The sequence below is a fragment of the Mus pahari genome, chromosome 8 (genome assembly GCF_900095145.1).
Source record: "Mus pahari chromosome 8, PAHARI_EIJ_v1.1, whole genome shotgun sequence".
NCBI lineage: Eukaryota > Metazoa > Chordata > Mammalia > Rodentia > Muridae > Mus > Mus pahari.
Genome location: NC_034597.1, coordinates 11391824 through 11409761, shown reverse-complemented (window position 1 = coordinate 11409761; position 17938 = coordinate 11391824). Strand labels below are relative to the sequence as shown.

The 17938-nt window shown below is 46.9% G+C and overlaps 1 protein-coding gene across 1 annotated transcript in view; it reads right to left on the bottom strand.

Moving 5' to 3' along the window:
- Nucleotides 1-17938, bottom strand: part of Nid2 (nidogen 2) — a 59719-nt gene that overhangs the window by 13758 nt on the left and 28023 nt on the right. Inside the window, exons 8-12 of the mRNA XM_021204207.1 lie at nucleotides 16826-17056; nucleotides 7459-7602; nucleotides 6871-6999; nucleotides 5963-6106; nucleotides 328-447 (exon numbers count right to left, since the gene is read on the bottom strand). Of these exons, the coding sequence (XP_021059866.1) occupies nucleotides 328-447; nucleotides 5963-6106; nucleotides 6871-6999; nucleotides 7459-7602; nucleotides 16826-17056 (768 nt within the window). The remainder of the gene's footprint in view (nucleotides 1-327; nucleotides 448-5962; nucleotides 6107-6870; nucleotides 7000-7458; nucleotides 7603-16825; nucleotides 17057-17938) is intronic.

The window sequence follows — 17938 nt, the reverse complement described above, 5'->3', positions numbered from 1 at the left end:
GCTCACCAGTGCATGAGGCTTCTACTGAATAAGCTTCTACTCATATGGTTTCCCAAACAACACCCACCAAAGCAGATCACTCGGGAAGTGAACCAGAGCAGCCACAGGGTGGATGACAGACTCCAAGAAGCTCACATACCAGCTAGCGGTTAAGTGGACATCAGGAGTCTACTAAGAAGAATCCAGAGCTTGGAAAGTCTCCCCGCCCTCAACCCCCCACCCCCGACCCCATCAGGCCTCAGTTCAGGTTCCATCTTGGGCAGGGAGTAAAATAAGAGGGAAGGAGCTGGGAGATTCCCGAGTTTAATCAGGTCTTCCATCACTTACCAGAGGTGCAGTGAAACCCATCCCCTCGGTACCCAGGCTGGCAGCGGCAGGAGAATGACCCGGGGGTATTGTAGCAGATAGCCGCCTCATGACATCTGTTTTCCGCACATTCATCAACATCTGCAGAGGTCAGGGACGGGCACAGAAAGGTGAGGAAAGGAAGGAAGGAAGGAAGGCCATGACTTCACCGCAAACAGCTGTGTGACCACATGGTTAGAGTGCATGTGGCTCAAAAGTTATCAGCTTTAGAACATCCCTAGGTCTGAGCTGAGACATGCTAATGTCAAACACTAAGCATAAGAGAGAAAAAAAAAACAAACAAACAAACCAAAAACCAAAAGACAAAACAGAAAACATGTACTGGCAGTTTTATGTCAACTTGACACAAGTCAGAAACATAAAAGGGGGGTGGTTTGCTCAACTGAGAAAATGCTTCTATAGGGTATTTTCTTAATTAGTGATCAGTGCGGGGAGGACTCAGCCCCTCGTGGGTGGGGGTGGTGCCATCCTTGGGTTCTCTAATACTGGGTTCTATAAGAAAGTAGGCTGAGCAAGTCGTGGGCAGCAAGGCAGTGCGCCGTCCACCTCCACAGCCTCTGCATCAGCTCCTGCCTCCATGCACAGCCCTGCACGATAGCCTGGCCTCACTGTTTTTGCTGATGAACTGTTACATGGACGTGCGAGCGAGCGAGATAAAGTCTTTCCTCTGAAAGCTGCCTTTGGTAGGTGTTTCATCACAGTCACTGCAACCTCAACTGAGACAAAAACAAATCCAGGAGCATGTGACCTAACAAACGAAACAAATGCCCAGTGGAGAAACCCAATCTAATCTGAGCGTGGGTGTGCAGAGAAAAATATCCCGCTGTGTTCTTCTCGGGTGTTTTTGGATACTGTGAATTCTAGACGTTATTTCCTTTCAACTACTAACCTATACTGTAAATCACTAATTTCCTGTCAGTGATATTACAAAAAAAAAAAAAAGATAAATATAGGAAACAATAGTTTTTCCGTCTTTGTTTGGCATCTGCTCCCTTTATATTCCTGTAGAGGTGCAGGTGTCAGATGACGCCCCAAACACATCTTCAGTTTAGAAGGAAACTGATCCTTGCCTGATCAGACTGCTCTCTAAAACCACCAACCAGAGACGGCTTTACAGAAACGTGCTCTTCACTTGCACAAAGAGAAGGGTGTTATCGCACTTCTGAAGCACGTGCACTCGAGAGCCTGGGCTTACTGGCCACAGAGAAGCAGCTCAGGCCCCTGCATTCGGCATGAGCTTCTCCAAGGATTTCCATAATCGCGCTCAAAACTGCAGGATGAACTGCTTGGGCAAAGCCAGCTGATAAGCCTTTCACTTTACTTATTAAAGTTGGCCCAGGCTTCATCAATAGCAAGCGGCCCCTTCCCCACCCCACACTCAAAAAACCCTCAAGAAACTCTCCGAAGCCGGAACACTGAGTCTGATGCCAGGGGGGTGAGGTGAGTTCTAGGGGGACAGGAAGTCTGCCAGAGGAAAAAGGGGTAGGAGTGGGGACAAAAGGGACAGGTTTGACATCCCGACCTCAGCTTGTCATACCCACAACAGCAAATGGAAGTATGAGGAGGAGACAACGACAATGACAACGACAACAACAAACCACGTGACAAGGTGATGGCAGGAAACCCAGAACAAGAAAAGGAGCTGGGCTCATTTGGTACGGCCACGGCAGGGCAGGCACACACCAGTGGAAAGTGGAACTTTATAACCAGGGTCAGATCTGAATGGGATCAGGGACAGACTCTACCCAAGTCCCCATTCTTCAGAAGCTCCTACAGCCCAGGATTTTTCTCCACTGGTGGGCCACTGCTCCTTACACACAGGCATTTCATTCCCTGGACAGGAAGCCCTTATACCCATCTAGGGAGCATGTGCTTTGCCTCTGCCTTTGCAGAACAGCGCCTGAGTCCAAAAACCCATGAATGCTCAACAGAGCAAGCTTAACTCCACCTAGAGTGGCTCTCCCTGAGCAAGCAAATTGCCTTTTCTGGTTATTTTCACCTCCCAAGATTAAGAATAGAGTTGTTTAGTGAGCATCCTAGATAGCAACTCAGTTACTAAAGAACTGTCATTTTGATCCTAGTAGCACACCCTGTCTCTTCAAAGGCTAGCTCCAGGGCACAGCTGACTAGGGACCTGGCTGAGCCTAGAGGGGCTCTAAACTGACCAAGGAGCCAAAGCTATAAAAGTGAACTTCCAGCCAAATTTAGGAAATTCCAGCTATGACAGAACATACCCTATAAGTACTTCCAGCGGTGACAGGAACCCCAAGCAATGGCAGGAAGCAGGAACTCCTGACCACACAGCCTACTGCAGGACCCCAGGGAGCCCTTTCTTAGGCTATTTTTTAACTAAGAGAGAGGGGATTCCCCAAGGTTGCCAAATCTCCTTATTAAAGCCCTCACCTAGGGATTCTGACCAAACCTGAACCAGTCTTTCTCCCCTGTTCTTACACTCTTCATGGATGACAAGGTTACAGCAGACAGTAATTGTCACGAATGACCAGCAAGTAGGAAAAAAAAAAATCCTTGAAGAAGTTTACTATATCACACCCAAGGAATCCCTGACCCCCAAGCTGGAGAACTGTAGGCTCCCAGAATTGCAATCTAAACTCATCTTGGAGGGCCTCCACGATGGATAGCTAGAGGCCAGTCAGCAGCCCCAGGGCCTGAGCTCAGAGCTGGCTTTGCATCTCCTCAGGAGCACAAACACCACTGGGTTTGCAGAGAGTCAGAGCTCGTGTCACAGGACGGCAAGTGTCCAGAAGAAGATAGGGAAGGACTTTGGCCTCTTCTCAAAAGTAGGAACTATCTTTTTAATCCCCACTTTTATGAGGACACCAATAACAATTAATTAGTGGGCGGGATGATGTTCAGGGGCTGATGGAAGACTCAGGTCAGGTCAGGACAGGACAGGAGGACTGAGAGGAGGACAGTCCCTTGTTACAAAGGCAACAGAAAAAAGGCAGTGAGATTCCAGCACAATCGAAGCCTCCACCATTCATCCATTAAACTCAAAAATCTGCTTGCAAAATATGTCTGGAGCCTTCCATTTGTAGCTCATTTTGGAGTTTTGACAGCACTTCCTGCCCTCATTCTGAACAGAAGCCGCTGGAAGCAAATCCAACCACTGAATGACTGCCTTGCTTTCGTTGTTTTAATTCTCTGGTACTGATTAACCTTTACACTACCCAGAACCCTATGCTTTGGTCCACATGCCTTTGCCTTCTCTCCGTTCCCTAACCGTCCAATCACACATAAATGTCTGCTGCTCATGCTTGTGTGGCATGTGGTGCCCTTGGGACCTGTAATTGTGGCAGTGGCAGTGGTAGCACTAGTGACAAACATTGTTCCTTCTAAGTCCACACCCTCTTGTCCATGCTTTAGTTACCCAGTGTCTCTGAGCACAGAATTCCTGAGAATAATGTATGTACCACTCACATACCTCCTGAACAAAAATATAACAGATCCTCTCTACCCTAGCTTCCTTAACTCACCTGAAACTCCAAGACAATCTGCTCTTCCTGCAAAGTCACCCAGATTCTTAACCTGGGAACTATCCAGCTCACACTAGTACAGAACAGGATGTAAACTGCTGCAGTTGGAGGGAAGGCAGAGAAGATGTGACTCTTTTCTTTTTTTTTTTTTTTTTTGGTTTTTCAAGACAGGGTTTCTCTGTGTAGCCCTGGCTGTCCTGGAACTCACTCTGTAGACCAGGCTGGCCTCGAACTCAGAAATGATGTGACTCTTTTCAAATCATAGCCTCCTGTTAGTGACTTAAGTCAGACTGAGAACCCGAATCCAAGGGCACCTTCCTAGGGAGCCTGGTTCCTAACAAAGCGTGGCTGGAGAAAAACACACACATCCTCTTTTCATCTGATGGAACAAAAAAATGTGTGCCTCCTGACTGCAAGGTTCCCTAACACAGAGCCTCTTGGCAAGGAGCTTTCTTGGCTCACAGACAGGAGGACTGTGAAAGACCTCTAAATATGAATGCATGCACATATCTAACATGTTGTAGGTTTATTCTGAAAGTGGTTCCCATGATTAGCACAGACTATCATGTGGAATCTTTAGGAGAATGAATGACCCCTCTCTGAAGCCTGGACGGTTACCAAACATGGCTGTAGTTTGTTGGGGAGCCTCCAAGATGGATCTCGGTGACCCCTGTCTCATGATATGCATAATTTCCATTAAGACTCTCCTTAGAGACATACAATCAGAATAAAGTAAAACAACACTGCAAGCACCTTTGAGATGATGACTTCCATCTTGCTGGCCGGCCATAATAAAGCAAGCTGACTTGTGACTAAACAGCCTTGTCTCATGAAAGGCCTACATGACAAGAAACCAAAGGGCACAGCATGCCATGACACAACAGGGGCTCTGTGTCCAACAGTCCTGACACCTGTGCATACTAAGTGTTGACCCTTGTCTTAAGACTTACTAGAGATCCTAAGACTTAGCACCGACTGAATCATGCCCAGACTCCTGACCCACAGAAGCAGGTGAGCCATGTGAGGTTGTTTAAAGATCAGGTTCATATCCAATAGTATGAATGTTTAGGAAACTGAAGAATGCATCAAGATAAAGGTTTATTCAGGGAAGCTTCTAAATTGTCTAAATAGACTACAGTATATGACAATGCTGAAACTCGGTTATTGTAAGAGAAAACCATGAGAAAGTAAAGGTTGGAAAGCATTTGAAATGGAAAAGATAAAATACTGACCAAAAGTAGTTTAGGAAAGTTCATTTTACTGCTTACATTTCCAGACCACAGCCCATCACAGTAACTCAAAACAAAACAGGAACTGAAGCAGAGACCATGGAGGGTCAATGCTGCAGGCCAATGGCTTGCTCTCCTGGCTCACTGTCAGGCTCAAGCTTAGCTAGCTCTCTTCTACTGACTGCCCAGGAGTACACCCCCAGTAGACTGGGCCTTCCTAGTTTTCAGTTAGCAATCAAGAGAATGCCCACAGGCAAAGCTGACCGTAGCAGTTTCTCAATTGAGGCTCTCTCTTCCCAGATAAATCTAGCTCATGACAAGTCATAGTAAAAACTGCCAGGTCTGATGGCATACCCCTTTTGATCCTTGAGGCAGAGGCAAATGGATCTCTTTGAGTTTCAAGCCAGCCAGGGCTACACAGGGAGACCAGAGCTTGTCACAAACCAACCAGCCAACCAGTCAACCAGCCAACCAGCCAACCAACCAACCAGCCAGTCAGCCAACCAACCAACCAACCAACCAACCAACCAACCAACCAAGTTAATCAATATAACAGCCCATCTCACTAGGTGTTCGATGAAGGTGGGAGAATTTGGAAGAACTGTAGGTATGAGTCCCTCCAGCCTACACTAGCTCCAAGGAACAGAAAGTTCCCAAACTGATGGCAACACTCCAAGACAACCACGGGTATTCACCAGTCTGGCGCCTGAAGAACACCCTTGGGTTCCCTCCTGACTCTAAAGATGCCTGTTCTCTTTCAGCAATCCCAAGGCTGCATGAGTCACAGGAGGGGAGAAGCTGTGTCTCTATGAGGATGTATACCTAAAGGGAACACACCGAGTCCTCAAGAGTCACCCCCACACAGGTACTCACCAGAACACTGATGCCCAGTGCCAACAAATCCTGGTAGGCAGGCACAGCTGAATGAGCTGCCTCCATGGTGAATGCACCTGGCCTGTCCCTCAGGGGCACAGGTGTGACTGCCATCAAGGCAAGGGTTGGGAGGTGGGGCGACCACTGAAAAGAAAGTGAGAGTTTAGACCTGAGTGTGAGCCTTTCTCTTCATCGTCCCGCCCACAGACTAACAGCACACCCACGGGGCTTAAGGAATATGGGGTCTCAGGGCCTGTATCAGTCAGAATCTCAATTTTAGCAAGATTTCTAGCTCAAGGTTCATATGCCTATTTGAGTTGAGACGTGCTAGTGTATGTTTGTGTTTAAAATATTAGACACGACAGTAAGTCATCAAAACAGATCCAGGTTACAGCTTGTAATTCCCCAGAGCACTGCACACATCTGATAGACACACCCCACACAGTTCCCAATACCATCGTTACTCTGTCATCTTACTGGAGACTGAGATGTGTACTTATTATCAGCTCCATCAATTGGATAAATTTGGAATTCTAGGTCTTTTGGACCCATTCATAGAGAGTATATTTATTGTGTATGGGAATCTTTGGCTCCTCACATGAGACAGGCACCTTTCAACATGAATTTTTTCTAGAGCTGGGATGTTACTAATCGCTGCCTGGTCCTGTGACCCCAGAATCCCAACTGAGAACATCCCTAGGTAACTCAATATAATACCTAGACGGGGAAAACCCAATGGTGACTTGTCATCATGACAGGACTGAGCTGAACTGCAGCAGAGGGCTGTATACTTTAGAAAAGCTACACATCAGAGCCCCTTTATAAAAGGCACAGTAAAGGTGTCAGTGAATCACAATGTGGGATTCAGCAGCCTCCTAGCTGAAGGGAAAAGGGATTCTGGTACTCACAGATACAAGTGTGCTGGTCATCTGCAAATTCGTAGCCACTGCGGCATTCACACCTGTAGCTTCCCACCAAGTTGACACACATAGAATTAGGGCCACAGCGGTGGAAGCCAGTGGCACATTCATTGACATCTAGGCAAAAAATGAGAACAGAAAGCACTGAGACAGAGTGTTCTAGAAACAAAGGTCTGACGACTTAATTTCCCCAGCACTCTGATGCTTCAGTGGGAATAACTGTTGGCAAATGGAAAGCATAGAAATTTGAGAGTTTTGGACACTGGGCAAAAACCCAAGTCGAAGCTCATCAGAAAGAAGGACAACCATTTTCAAATCTTTCCAGTTAAGCCATAGGAAGATAATTTTTGAATACTTTAGAAAAGTAAAACAATTACATTTTCGTACGATGGTTTCTTTCTATAGCTCTAACACAAATACCCATCTCTAAACTAACTTCCCAAACGTAGGCAGACTCTGCCTCGGCTTTCATATAATAGTACCTAGATTAACAGAGGCTAAAATCGTTGCCTGATGCGGGAAAGCGAAGGTGAAAAACCAGGACTATGCAATAGCAACGGAGAACATGTCTCTCACCCACACAGCTCCGTCCGTCACCCTGGAACCCAGGCGTGCACTCGCAGGTGTAGTCTACACCTGTTCCCGGGTGGCACCTTGCTGTTGTGTCACAGGTGTGGCTCCCGTCATAGCAAGGATTCACTGTAACAGGGGCTGAGTCCTCTATGTGCAAGAAACAGACAAAGGCAGAGTGACTATCTCAGAGAGAATGTGGGAGAAAGGAAGGAGATGGGACTCTTTGCCATGGCATGAATTCAAAGCTAAGGTGGCCTACTTGTATCTTGATTTTAATTTCAACAGCTTCCTCATGCCTACTCTGTAGAGCAGGGTCTGGCTTTCAGTAGGTTTGCTTCCAGGGCAAGAAGGCCTCTAGCATCCCCTGGGCTTTCAGGATGACTCTGTGCTAGACTTCTGATCCCATAAGAAAGGTGAGCAAGAGACATGGGATAGAGTACTTGAATCCAGAGTCAGCAAGTGTGTTGGCCCAGACTCAACCTCCAAACTTCTGGCTCTGAGTTTGTCAGTCTCTCACTTCAGTCTCACTGTTTCTGTGGATTAAATCTAACACCTCACAGGGTCTCAGACTCTGTCTCAGTCAGAATCTCAATTTTAGAAGGATTCCTAGCTCAAGGGCTCATATGTGCTATAGCTGAGAAGGCTAGCATGTTGGTGCTTACAACACTGGGAATGACAGACCTTGGTTAAAGCTTGTAATGCCCCAGATCACTGCATGCACATGACCAACACACACACACATACACACACACACACACACACACACACACACACAGAGTTCGACTACTGTTGCCACTTCCTTATCTTACTGAAGATAAGAATGTTTCTCTAGCCAGGCAGTGGTGGTGCACACCTTTAATCCCAGCACTTGGGAGGCAGAGGCAGGCAGATTTCTGAGTTCGAGGCCAGCCTGGTGTACAGTGTGGGTTCCAGGACAGCCAGGGCTATACAGAGAAACCCTGTCTTGAAAAACCAAAAAAAATAAAATTAAAAAAAAAAAAAAAAAAAAAAGGTCTATTATAGTGATTGATTTAAAAGACTGCTTTAAAAAAAGAGGAGGCTAATTGGTCATCATTGGGAAGAGAGGCCCTTGGTCTTGCAAAGATTATATGTCCCAACACAGGGGAATACCAGGGCCAGGTAGCGGGAGTGGGTGGGTTAGGGAGCAGGGCGGGGGAGGGGGGTATAAGGGACTTTCGGGATAGCATTTGAATTGTAAATGAAGAAAATATCTAATAAAAAATTGTTTTAAAAAATGTTTCTCTATTATCAGCTACCTCTATCAGGAGGATAAGTTTGGAATTCTAAGTCATTTTGAAAATTAAAAAAATTATATATGTAATTTTGTGTGTGTATGCACGCGCGTGTGCGCGCGTGCAAACACACCCACACCCACACACACCTGCGCACTCTTGAATGCCCAGTGTACTTGTGGAGATCAGAGGACAGCTCCGTGGAGTATGCTCACTCCTTCCATACTTATGTGGTTTTCAGGAATTGCCCTCTGGTCACTGGTTAGATTTTACCAACCTGACAGACGCTAGGGTCATTTCAGTTCAGGGACTCTGATTTGAGAAGCTGCCTCCTCCATCAGACAGCCTAAGGCAAGGAGCATTCTTTTGATTAATGATTGATGTGAGAAGGCTCAGCTGACAGCGGGTGGTACCACCCCTGGGCAGGTGGTCCTGGGATGTTAAGTAAGCAAACTGAGCAGGCCAGGAGGAACAAACAACACTCCCCTGTGGCTTCTACTTCAGCTCCAGCTCCTGTCATGAGTTCCTGCCCCGACTTCCTCTCATGATGGATAGTAATCTATAAAATGAAGTTAACCTTCCCCTCCACAAATTGGTTTTGGTCATGGAGTTTATCACAGCAACAACCTGTGATAGCTTGTATATGCTCAGCCCAGGAACTGGCACTATTAGAAGGTGTGGCCCTGTTGGAGTAGGTGTGCCACTGTGGGTGGGGGCTTTAAGATTCTCATCCTAGCTGCCTGGAAGTCATTCTTCCACTAGCGGCCTTCAGATAAAGATGTAAAACTCTCAGTTCCTCCTGCCCCATGCCTGCCTGGACACTGCCATGTTCCCGCCTTGATGATACTGGACTGAACCTCTGAACCTGTAAGCCAGGCCCAAATAAATGTTTTTATAAGAGTTGCCTTGGTCATGGTGTCTGTTCACAGCAGTAAAATCCGAACTAAGACACAACTAAATAAATAGAAATAGCTTCCCACTGCCTACTCTCCCTAAGTCTTGTACATCCATCTGTAAATAACTTCTGGAGAGTGTCATACAAGTCGTAGATGACACTCCTTGTAAATCTGCATGATCACATGTGCAGACAGCATACTGCACCAATGGCCTACCTTCGTTCTCCATGAGGCACACAGTCAAGTAACCTGCCTAAGGTTACAGTCAGGAGAAGTAGGTAGGGTCAGAAGATAAAAATCCGAACAGCCCCAGGCTGCCCACCATTCTGCTGCAGCCGTCACCAGAGGAACCTCATAAAGTTACCTATCTAACCCAAAGACAAAGACAGCAAGGATGACGTTCTGATGCCCAGTGACCCCCTTCTGACTCTTGAGTGCAGAATCCAATTCGCACTGTTTGTATCGCCTGGATTTGCTCTTTAAAATGGAACCTAATGTATTTCCAAGGCTGGTGTTCCCATTGGCTCGTCTTGTGGTCCTGAGGGACTACTGTGTCCTCCTGCCTCCTCAGTGCGGCAGCTCTTTGTCCTTATCTGAGGTGTCTGTTTTGCCTCAGTCTGTGGAACTGTAGTCTTGGACACAAGAGAGCTTCAGGAGCCCCGTGTATGTCAATCTCTGCACTGACTCACTCCTGCTATCAGACTACTCCGTGCACGATATAATGATGGGGGAGGGGGGTCCGGCCTCTAAGTCTGTGTCTGATCCTTGTCTTGGAGGGCAGGTTCATACACACCCCAGAACACCCCACCTGTACAATAGTTCTCTCCCCGTTAGAAGCCAGAATCCTAGCATCTGTAGATACACCTTGGCAGGACTTCTGCTTGTACTCAGTGCCAGGATTCTCTGCCACTTCTGTTTCACTCATGACTCCTCAGCCACCTTCTTCTACAGCTGAGACCTGTCCAAAGTGCTAGTTACCAAGGCCTACTTCAGAGGGTTGGTTTCCCCGAGTCCTTCAAGACTCTCACGGTCTCACTTTCACTGTCCTGCTGCCCAAGTTAGACTCTTCGGTTTTGCTTCAACAGTCTGTTTTAAACTGAAATGCCACCGCTGAGACAACCTCCGCTTCCTAGGAAACTCCTCCCATCTGCTAAGACAGCACAGTGCATTCCTATGGCAGAACATTCATTTTCAGCTCCCCAATTGAGGCCTGAATATGGGGTTGGCTATGGGTCTATCCCCAGTTCACCTCAACGTTAGCTAACATAAGGGAATCTCTGCGAGACCAAAAGGGGGGAAAAAAAAGCCTGCCATCCATCCTGGGAATGCCTTCTTCTGGACCTGTTTGCCAAGGGATGAGAACCCAGCAATGGGGGTAGCAGTGCTCAGTTAATGTGGGCATGTAGACAGTCACTGAAACCCATCTCTGGCCAGATTTTAACTAAGAACAGCCTCACACCAGGCCTTGCAAGACAAGAATCTTGCTCTCTCCACAGTTATTTCCTCATTTTAGAGTATCTTCCAAAGGGAGCAGTCATCTTCAAACCACTTTAATTTATAAATACCAATGCTTAGCCTTCCTAGGCAGTCCCTCTCAGCATCCAGTTTGACCACAGTAAATTCCAGGAAAGATTAATGAGCGCATGTGTTTGTCAAAGTCTATCTCCCTGCCGGCATTAACGTAAAAAGAGAATTTTAGAAGCAGACCAGAGGTGACCTGCACTCTTAAACTACCGTACTTACATCAAGATAAGCACATCCACAATTACACAATACTGATTTAACAGACAACAGTAAAAGAGCTAGATATACAATTCAGAATTCTGTGCAAAGGGGACATGCAGAGCCCCTTATTAAGAAAAACAACAAAAATGTAAAAATCAGCTACTTCAGTGAGCCCTTCTGCATGCAGCCACTAAGTGTAGCTTCCAGTAACATCTTGAGAAACCGTTCCTAAAACCACTTCACTGTTCATAATTTCTGAGCCTGCTAGCTCTCTCCTCTCACTGTAAGCCAAGGTCGGTCATGACCTTCTCAAGCCATTTCATATTTCACCCACTTAACCTAGTGACTCCCTGAAGCAAGGGCTGGAACTCACTGACTCACTTAGAAAGAGAAGAATGGTTTCCTTAAAGGAGCCATCACTGGGCTTCACAGAATGGCCCTCTGATTCCTGCCTGGCGAGGGAGGGTGAGCAGCATGTTTTGTTCTGTGACAATATGGCAAACTGCTTGGGACAGAGGACTGCGGTTGGAGGACAGCAAGAGTCACAGGCTTTTCTTCCTCATTGGGGAATTGCACTATCTGCATCTTGCAAAGCCAGTGTTGGAGTTGGTCTTGTGCACTGTGTATTCAGATGCTGAGTTCTATGCTCCAGAATCAGGCGGCAGTTTGAACATGGGCACTGGATTGACCAATGGGCTGTCAAGAATGCTCCCCAGTAATCTCTGATTGGATAAGAAAAAGCTAGAGCCTGTGACTGGGCAGAAGAGAGAGGAAGGCAGAACTTCAGACTGAGTGGAGATCTCGGTTAGGGACCATGAGAAGGACAAAGGAGAAGGGAAAGAGGAGGTCACCATGAGACATGACGGACTATGAGCACAGGGCCAAGAGAAGCTTGCCCTGAGGACACACATAGAAGACAGCAAGACTCAGCTGGCATTATTTATCTGGTTACTGATGATAGACTAGTCGGGTTAGAATAGCTCAGAACCTGCCCAACAGTGCCGTCAGGTTGTTAATAAGATCTGAAGTGTTTGTGTGTACTCAGGAGCTAAATGGGATAGAGTGGGGGCAGACCCTCCACCCCCCCCCATAAAATTACTACTATAAGATAGAGCCACGTTGGCACACAGTTATGTGACCTGGCATGCCTCCCAGACTGATGGGAGCCCCCTCTGGAAAGGCTCCTGTGCAATGACAGGGGAAGTGTGCGTGCGAAGCATGGTTCAATCTCAGAATGTTAAAACCCTACATTCCCATGTGATCTGGGTCTATACTGTGAGGTTCCCAAGTGATCTGAGTCTATACTGTGAGGCTGTTCTGAAACTGATAGAGCCCATGTGGTGCAGCTGTACTATGTGGGGCAAGTGTGGGCTCTGTGCCCAGCGCCAGGGTTTGAATCCCAGCCTGCCACTTACCAGCTGCATTTCAAACTGTCTCACCTCAACATGTCAAGTTTTACAACTACAAAGAAATAATAACAATGCACCCCTGTTGAGAAGAGGTTGCTACGGGGATTAGATAAGCTAATTCACGCAAGGTACTCAGGACAGTGTTTGGAAACATGCCATACTATTTATTAATAGTATTTGGGAGGGAAAGAAGCTCACAAGACTAATTAGCAACTGGTACTTTTTGCTAGCTTGCTCTCATTTGGTAAGAAGAGACCCAACGATATTTCCAAAGATAGGAAAACCACTTTCCTAAATGGGTTCTATGACAGGGGTGGTTCTTCCTCACAGACCAGATCTCTCCACTTGGAGAGGGCAGAGCTGGGGATCTGTGCGTGGAGAGGTGGTTTTGTTAGACACAGGTGTTTTTATCTGTCTCTTCACGGAATGCAACTGGAATCTTCCTTCTTGATTTACATGCTACTCTAAAATCAAGCGGCATCTCCATGCATTAATTTCCTATGTTATAACGCCATCATTGGCTGTCCCAACGGGTAAGCCCTCTAGCCCGGTATCCTTTATCCAAAGCAACTAAACTAACAGACTCAGGTTCCTCCTTTCATCCAAGGTCCTGCCACCTTCCTCTTTAGCTAACGCATTGCTGAGGAAGCACCCGTATTGACTCTGTGGAGGCACAAGGGGTGTCAGCTCCTGCAATCGCCCACAGATTTGCTCGGTCACCTCTCACAGGTGCTGCTGACTCTGCGTGCAGTGTCAGCAGTGACTGAGGGACAGCAGTGACTGAGGGACAGTTCTCTTCGCATGCCTCTTGCTCTAGGGGGAAGGCATGATGAATTTGTTTAAATAACTCAAATGTCACCTTGATTCTCTGTGGACTTTCCTGATTTTGCAGCCCATCCTAGATGGCCTAGGTAGGTCATGTTTGTAAAACAGACAGCCTTTGAGGAACAAGCAGGTTTACAAAAAAAAAAAAATTGCTAAGAGTGTTTTTTCAGAGCCTCATCTCTCCAACCTCGGCCACACAACTCCCTTATTGTTATCGTGCACTACTGCTGCAGTACTGGCAGCTAATGTCCACGGATCTAGCTGGGAACTAACGTCCATGGGTCCCATGTGGACTTAACTCTAGAGGACACCAAGTCCTGCCAGAGAGAGCCTGCACTATTCACAACAGCAAAGAAATGGAGTCACCACAGATGTCTATTAACAGATGATAAAGACTATGTGGTACATACAGACAATGGACTTTTATTTAGTCGTCAAAAAAAAACAGAAATAGTGACATCTGCAGAAAAATGGATTACCCCATTGTTTCTTCTCATAAAAAGGTCTAGGTTTTAATTTCCAGGTAGAAGAGCCTACGGGAGGCCATAAAACTAGAAAGAGGTTCTAAAGGAGAGTAACAGAATACATATTCTTGAAAGAACGGGGTCCACTCTTGAGGAAGGAAGGGGATAAGTGGGGTAGAAAGGTAGAGAGACAGGAAAGGAGAACAGGCGAGAAAGATAACCCAATGAGGTAACAAAAGTCTGTATGAAAATCCCATAATAAAACCTATTACTTTGTATATTCATTTCAAAAGCAAATAACAATGAATACAATTTAAAAATAAAAGAGCTTAGACTGGAGAAATGGCTCAGTGGTTTAAAGCCCCTGCTGCTCTCTTTTCTAGAGGACTGGAGTTTGGTTCCCAACACCTACGTCTGCTGCCAGAACTCCAGCTCCAGTGGATCTGATGCTTCTGGCCTCCCCGGGCACCTGCACTCTCTCCCCTTCCCCTTCCCCCGCCCCCGCGCGCGCGCACGCACGCGCGCACACACACACACACACACACACACACACACACACACACACGTAATAAGAATCTTTAAAAACTATCAGGATTCACTCTGTGTGCAGGCGTTCAGGTTTTGAATAACACATGCCTAAGAATGTAGAAGCCCCCGTCAGAGCCTGGTGTGCCCTGCCTTCACAGACCTAGGAGGTCCTGCTCTTCCTTCCATCCTCCTCTCCACCCTGCCCGTCATTGCTCTTTTTAGCATCTCTACAGTTTTCCCTTCTCCAGTGCTCCCGAGTTGGAATCACCCAGTCTGCAGCCTAACGAGACTGACTGGCTTCCACATAAGGTTCTGCTGTGCTCTACTGTAGCTGATGGCCAGGCACAGAACGTTCCTATCTATCAGGCAGGGCTAAGGCCCAGTGAAATGTGAACCACTGAGTTGCTTCTGCCAGTTTCCTTCAGTTGAGAGGCAATTCCTATGATGCACAATCCACTCAAATGAAACAAATGAAAACAGTGATTCCACCACAGTCAGAGCTGCACAGCCACTGTGACGACCAACTACTAGGACACTCATTTGTAAGTCTAGGAAGAAACCCTGTGCCCTAACTGACTGTCCCTTAGTGTACTCCCTCTTGTCCAGGAGCGACCATTAGTCGGATTCGTAACTCTCTGGGTTGCCTGTGTGTGGACACTCTGCGTCATGGAATCATGCACTGGGCTGTCCCTGTCACTGCTTCTTTCACGTAGCATGATGCTGTCATATTCCACCCATGTTGTAGCACATGAGCACTCTATTCCTTTTCATGGCTGAGTATTGTCTCCTGTGTGGGTTTAGGACTGTTCTGTATGTGCATCAGTTGATGATCACCTAGGTGCTTCTACCTGTGGGTAGAATGCTTCTGTGTTAGTGTTATCATCACTGCTTCAAAATACAGAAAGAAACGCAGCAAGAACAGATTTATTCTGGCTTGGGTTTCACGTACAGACTGGCTCTGATGCTTCTGACTACGCTAAGGCAGATCATGATGGAGGCAGTATGTGACAGACAGGACACAGTATAACCCATGAGGTAGTGACCCCATCATCTACTTCTGGCTACTGCCCATCTCCTCGTTTCTGGAACCTCCCCAAATAGTATGCCATCTGGAGACAAAGCCTTTAGTCTTACATTTAGGTCTTTGCTCCACTTTGAGTTGGTTTTTTTTTTTAATGTGAGGTGAGACAGGGGCCCTACTTCATTCTTTTGCATTTGGACAGTTGATCCAAGATGATCTTATTAGCTACTATGGGTTCCTGGAATGTCTATTTTAGGATCAATTTGCTTGTTTCTGCAAATGAGCCAGCTGGTTTCTGATGGATTGGTTAGATCAACGAGACAGTTTGAGAAGTAGTGTCAAATCAATATTACATCTTCTTTTTTTTTTTTTTTTTTTTTTGAGACAGGGTTTCTCTGTGTAGCCCTGGCTATCCTGGAACTCACTTTGTAGACCAGGCTGGCCTTGAACTCAGAAATCCGCCTGCCTCTGCCTCCCGAGGGCTGGGATTAAAGGCGTGTGCCACCACGCCCGAATATTACATCTTCTAATGAATGAATCTGGAACATAGTCTCACTTACTTGTGTTTGTATGTATGGATATATATGTATATGTATACACACACACACACACACACACACATATATATGCAATGTTTCAAGACACAAGTATTACACTATAGGTCTGTAGTATAGTAGACATGTGTTTATGTGTATGGATGCATGTACATATGGAGGCCAGAGGTCAGTATCAGGTGTCTTCCATGTTTGTTAATCTCTACCTTAATTCTTAAAAGTTTACTGTGTGTATACATATGCAGAGACTCACATGTGCAAACCACAGTGCATGTGTAGAAGTCAGAGGACAACTCCGGAGAGTTGGTTCTCTCATGCCACCTTGGGATCCAGGGTTTGCACTTGGGAGATCAAGCACAAGAGCTTCTACCCACAGCAGTTCTCAGAGCTCACTGATTCAGCCATGCTGGCCAGCCAGTGAGGGCCAGGGAGCTGCCTCTGTCCACCTCCCCAGCACTGGGGAAAGCCTGACTGGTACCACCCAGCCTACAGGTTCACGCTCTGTACATATGTGTGACCTTTGGCATGGACTGTGTTATCCATGTTGTATATCTATCTACCTGTCATACCTGCAGGGCTGGACAGCCTCATTGACTTTTCTATCTGGCACTCACCAAACTTTACTCGCCCCAGACCTGTTCTAAGGCTTCTAAGAAAGGACATGATTGTTTTCCTTAGCAAAATGAGATACATACCTTCAACAGGGCCAATCTGATTGGTCACAGCAAACCTCAGCACGCCCTCATCCTCACTGTACAAAGCAAAGGCCCGGTCCACAGTCAGCTGCTGGGTGGCAGGGATGGCCAGGTGTCTGGGGGCGTGCCTGCACGCCTTGTAAGTGATGTTCTGGTCGATGTGGTAGGACCACGTTTGGTTAACAGAACCAGAAGTGAGAGAGAAACTTCTGGAACTGGAGGACGTCACCACTGTAACAAACATTTTACAGGCAAACTGGTAAAATTTTAAAATACCGAAAACAAAAAATGTTCATGTTTGGTGTATCTTTCTACAGTTTTCTACCCTATTCCTGGGAGCAGGTGCCCTTGAGAACTCCCAGAGTTTCTACAGGAAGCTTGCAAGGAAAGACCTAGGGCCTCCTGGAACCTGAGAGGATACAGAACCACACTGCTGAGGAGGAGAAGGGACTACAAGTGCTGCAGTCGTCGTTGTCACACACCAGAAACAAGCATCCTGATGTCCTGGTGTGGGAAAGCTGCCGGTGCTGGTGCTGAGGGCTGCATGCACACCACCTAGTGTGCGCCTCACAGCCACATAAGACAGGCACTGACTGCGCGTGCAGAGACCACAGAGTTTAGGTGAACAGCCTGGGGCAGGGTAGATCTCTGACTGGAATTCAAGGCAATCCAGCTCTACATCTCTCAAGATTTGAGGCACATTCCACAAAGGAAACAACCCCAACCCCCACAAAGGAAACCACCCCCGCCCCGCCCCCGCCCCCACCCCCACAGCTGTGCACTTCAGGAAGCCAGCAAGGCTTAGGGAAAGGCAAAGCAAAAGGTTGTTCCTTTTGGGAGTTGCACCAAGACTGGACCCTGTCTATTCTGAATACAGTTAAGGGGGGGAGGCGGTAGAGAACAGGTGCCGCTCGAGACACCCAAACTTCAAAACAACGATTGTGACCACTGGAGCATCTTGTCTGCAGCTAACACTGTGTATAGGTGTGCCCAACCTTCTGACATTCTGACATGACACTATCATCTGTTTTGGGGGTATATCCATACCTACTGTGAGGCAGGGTAGAATGGATAAACTTTGTACAGCTAATTACCCCTTATGAAACTTATCAA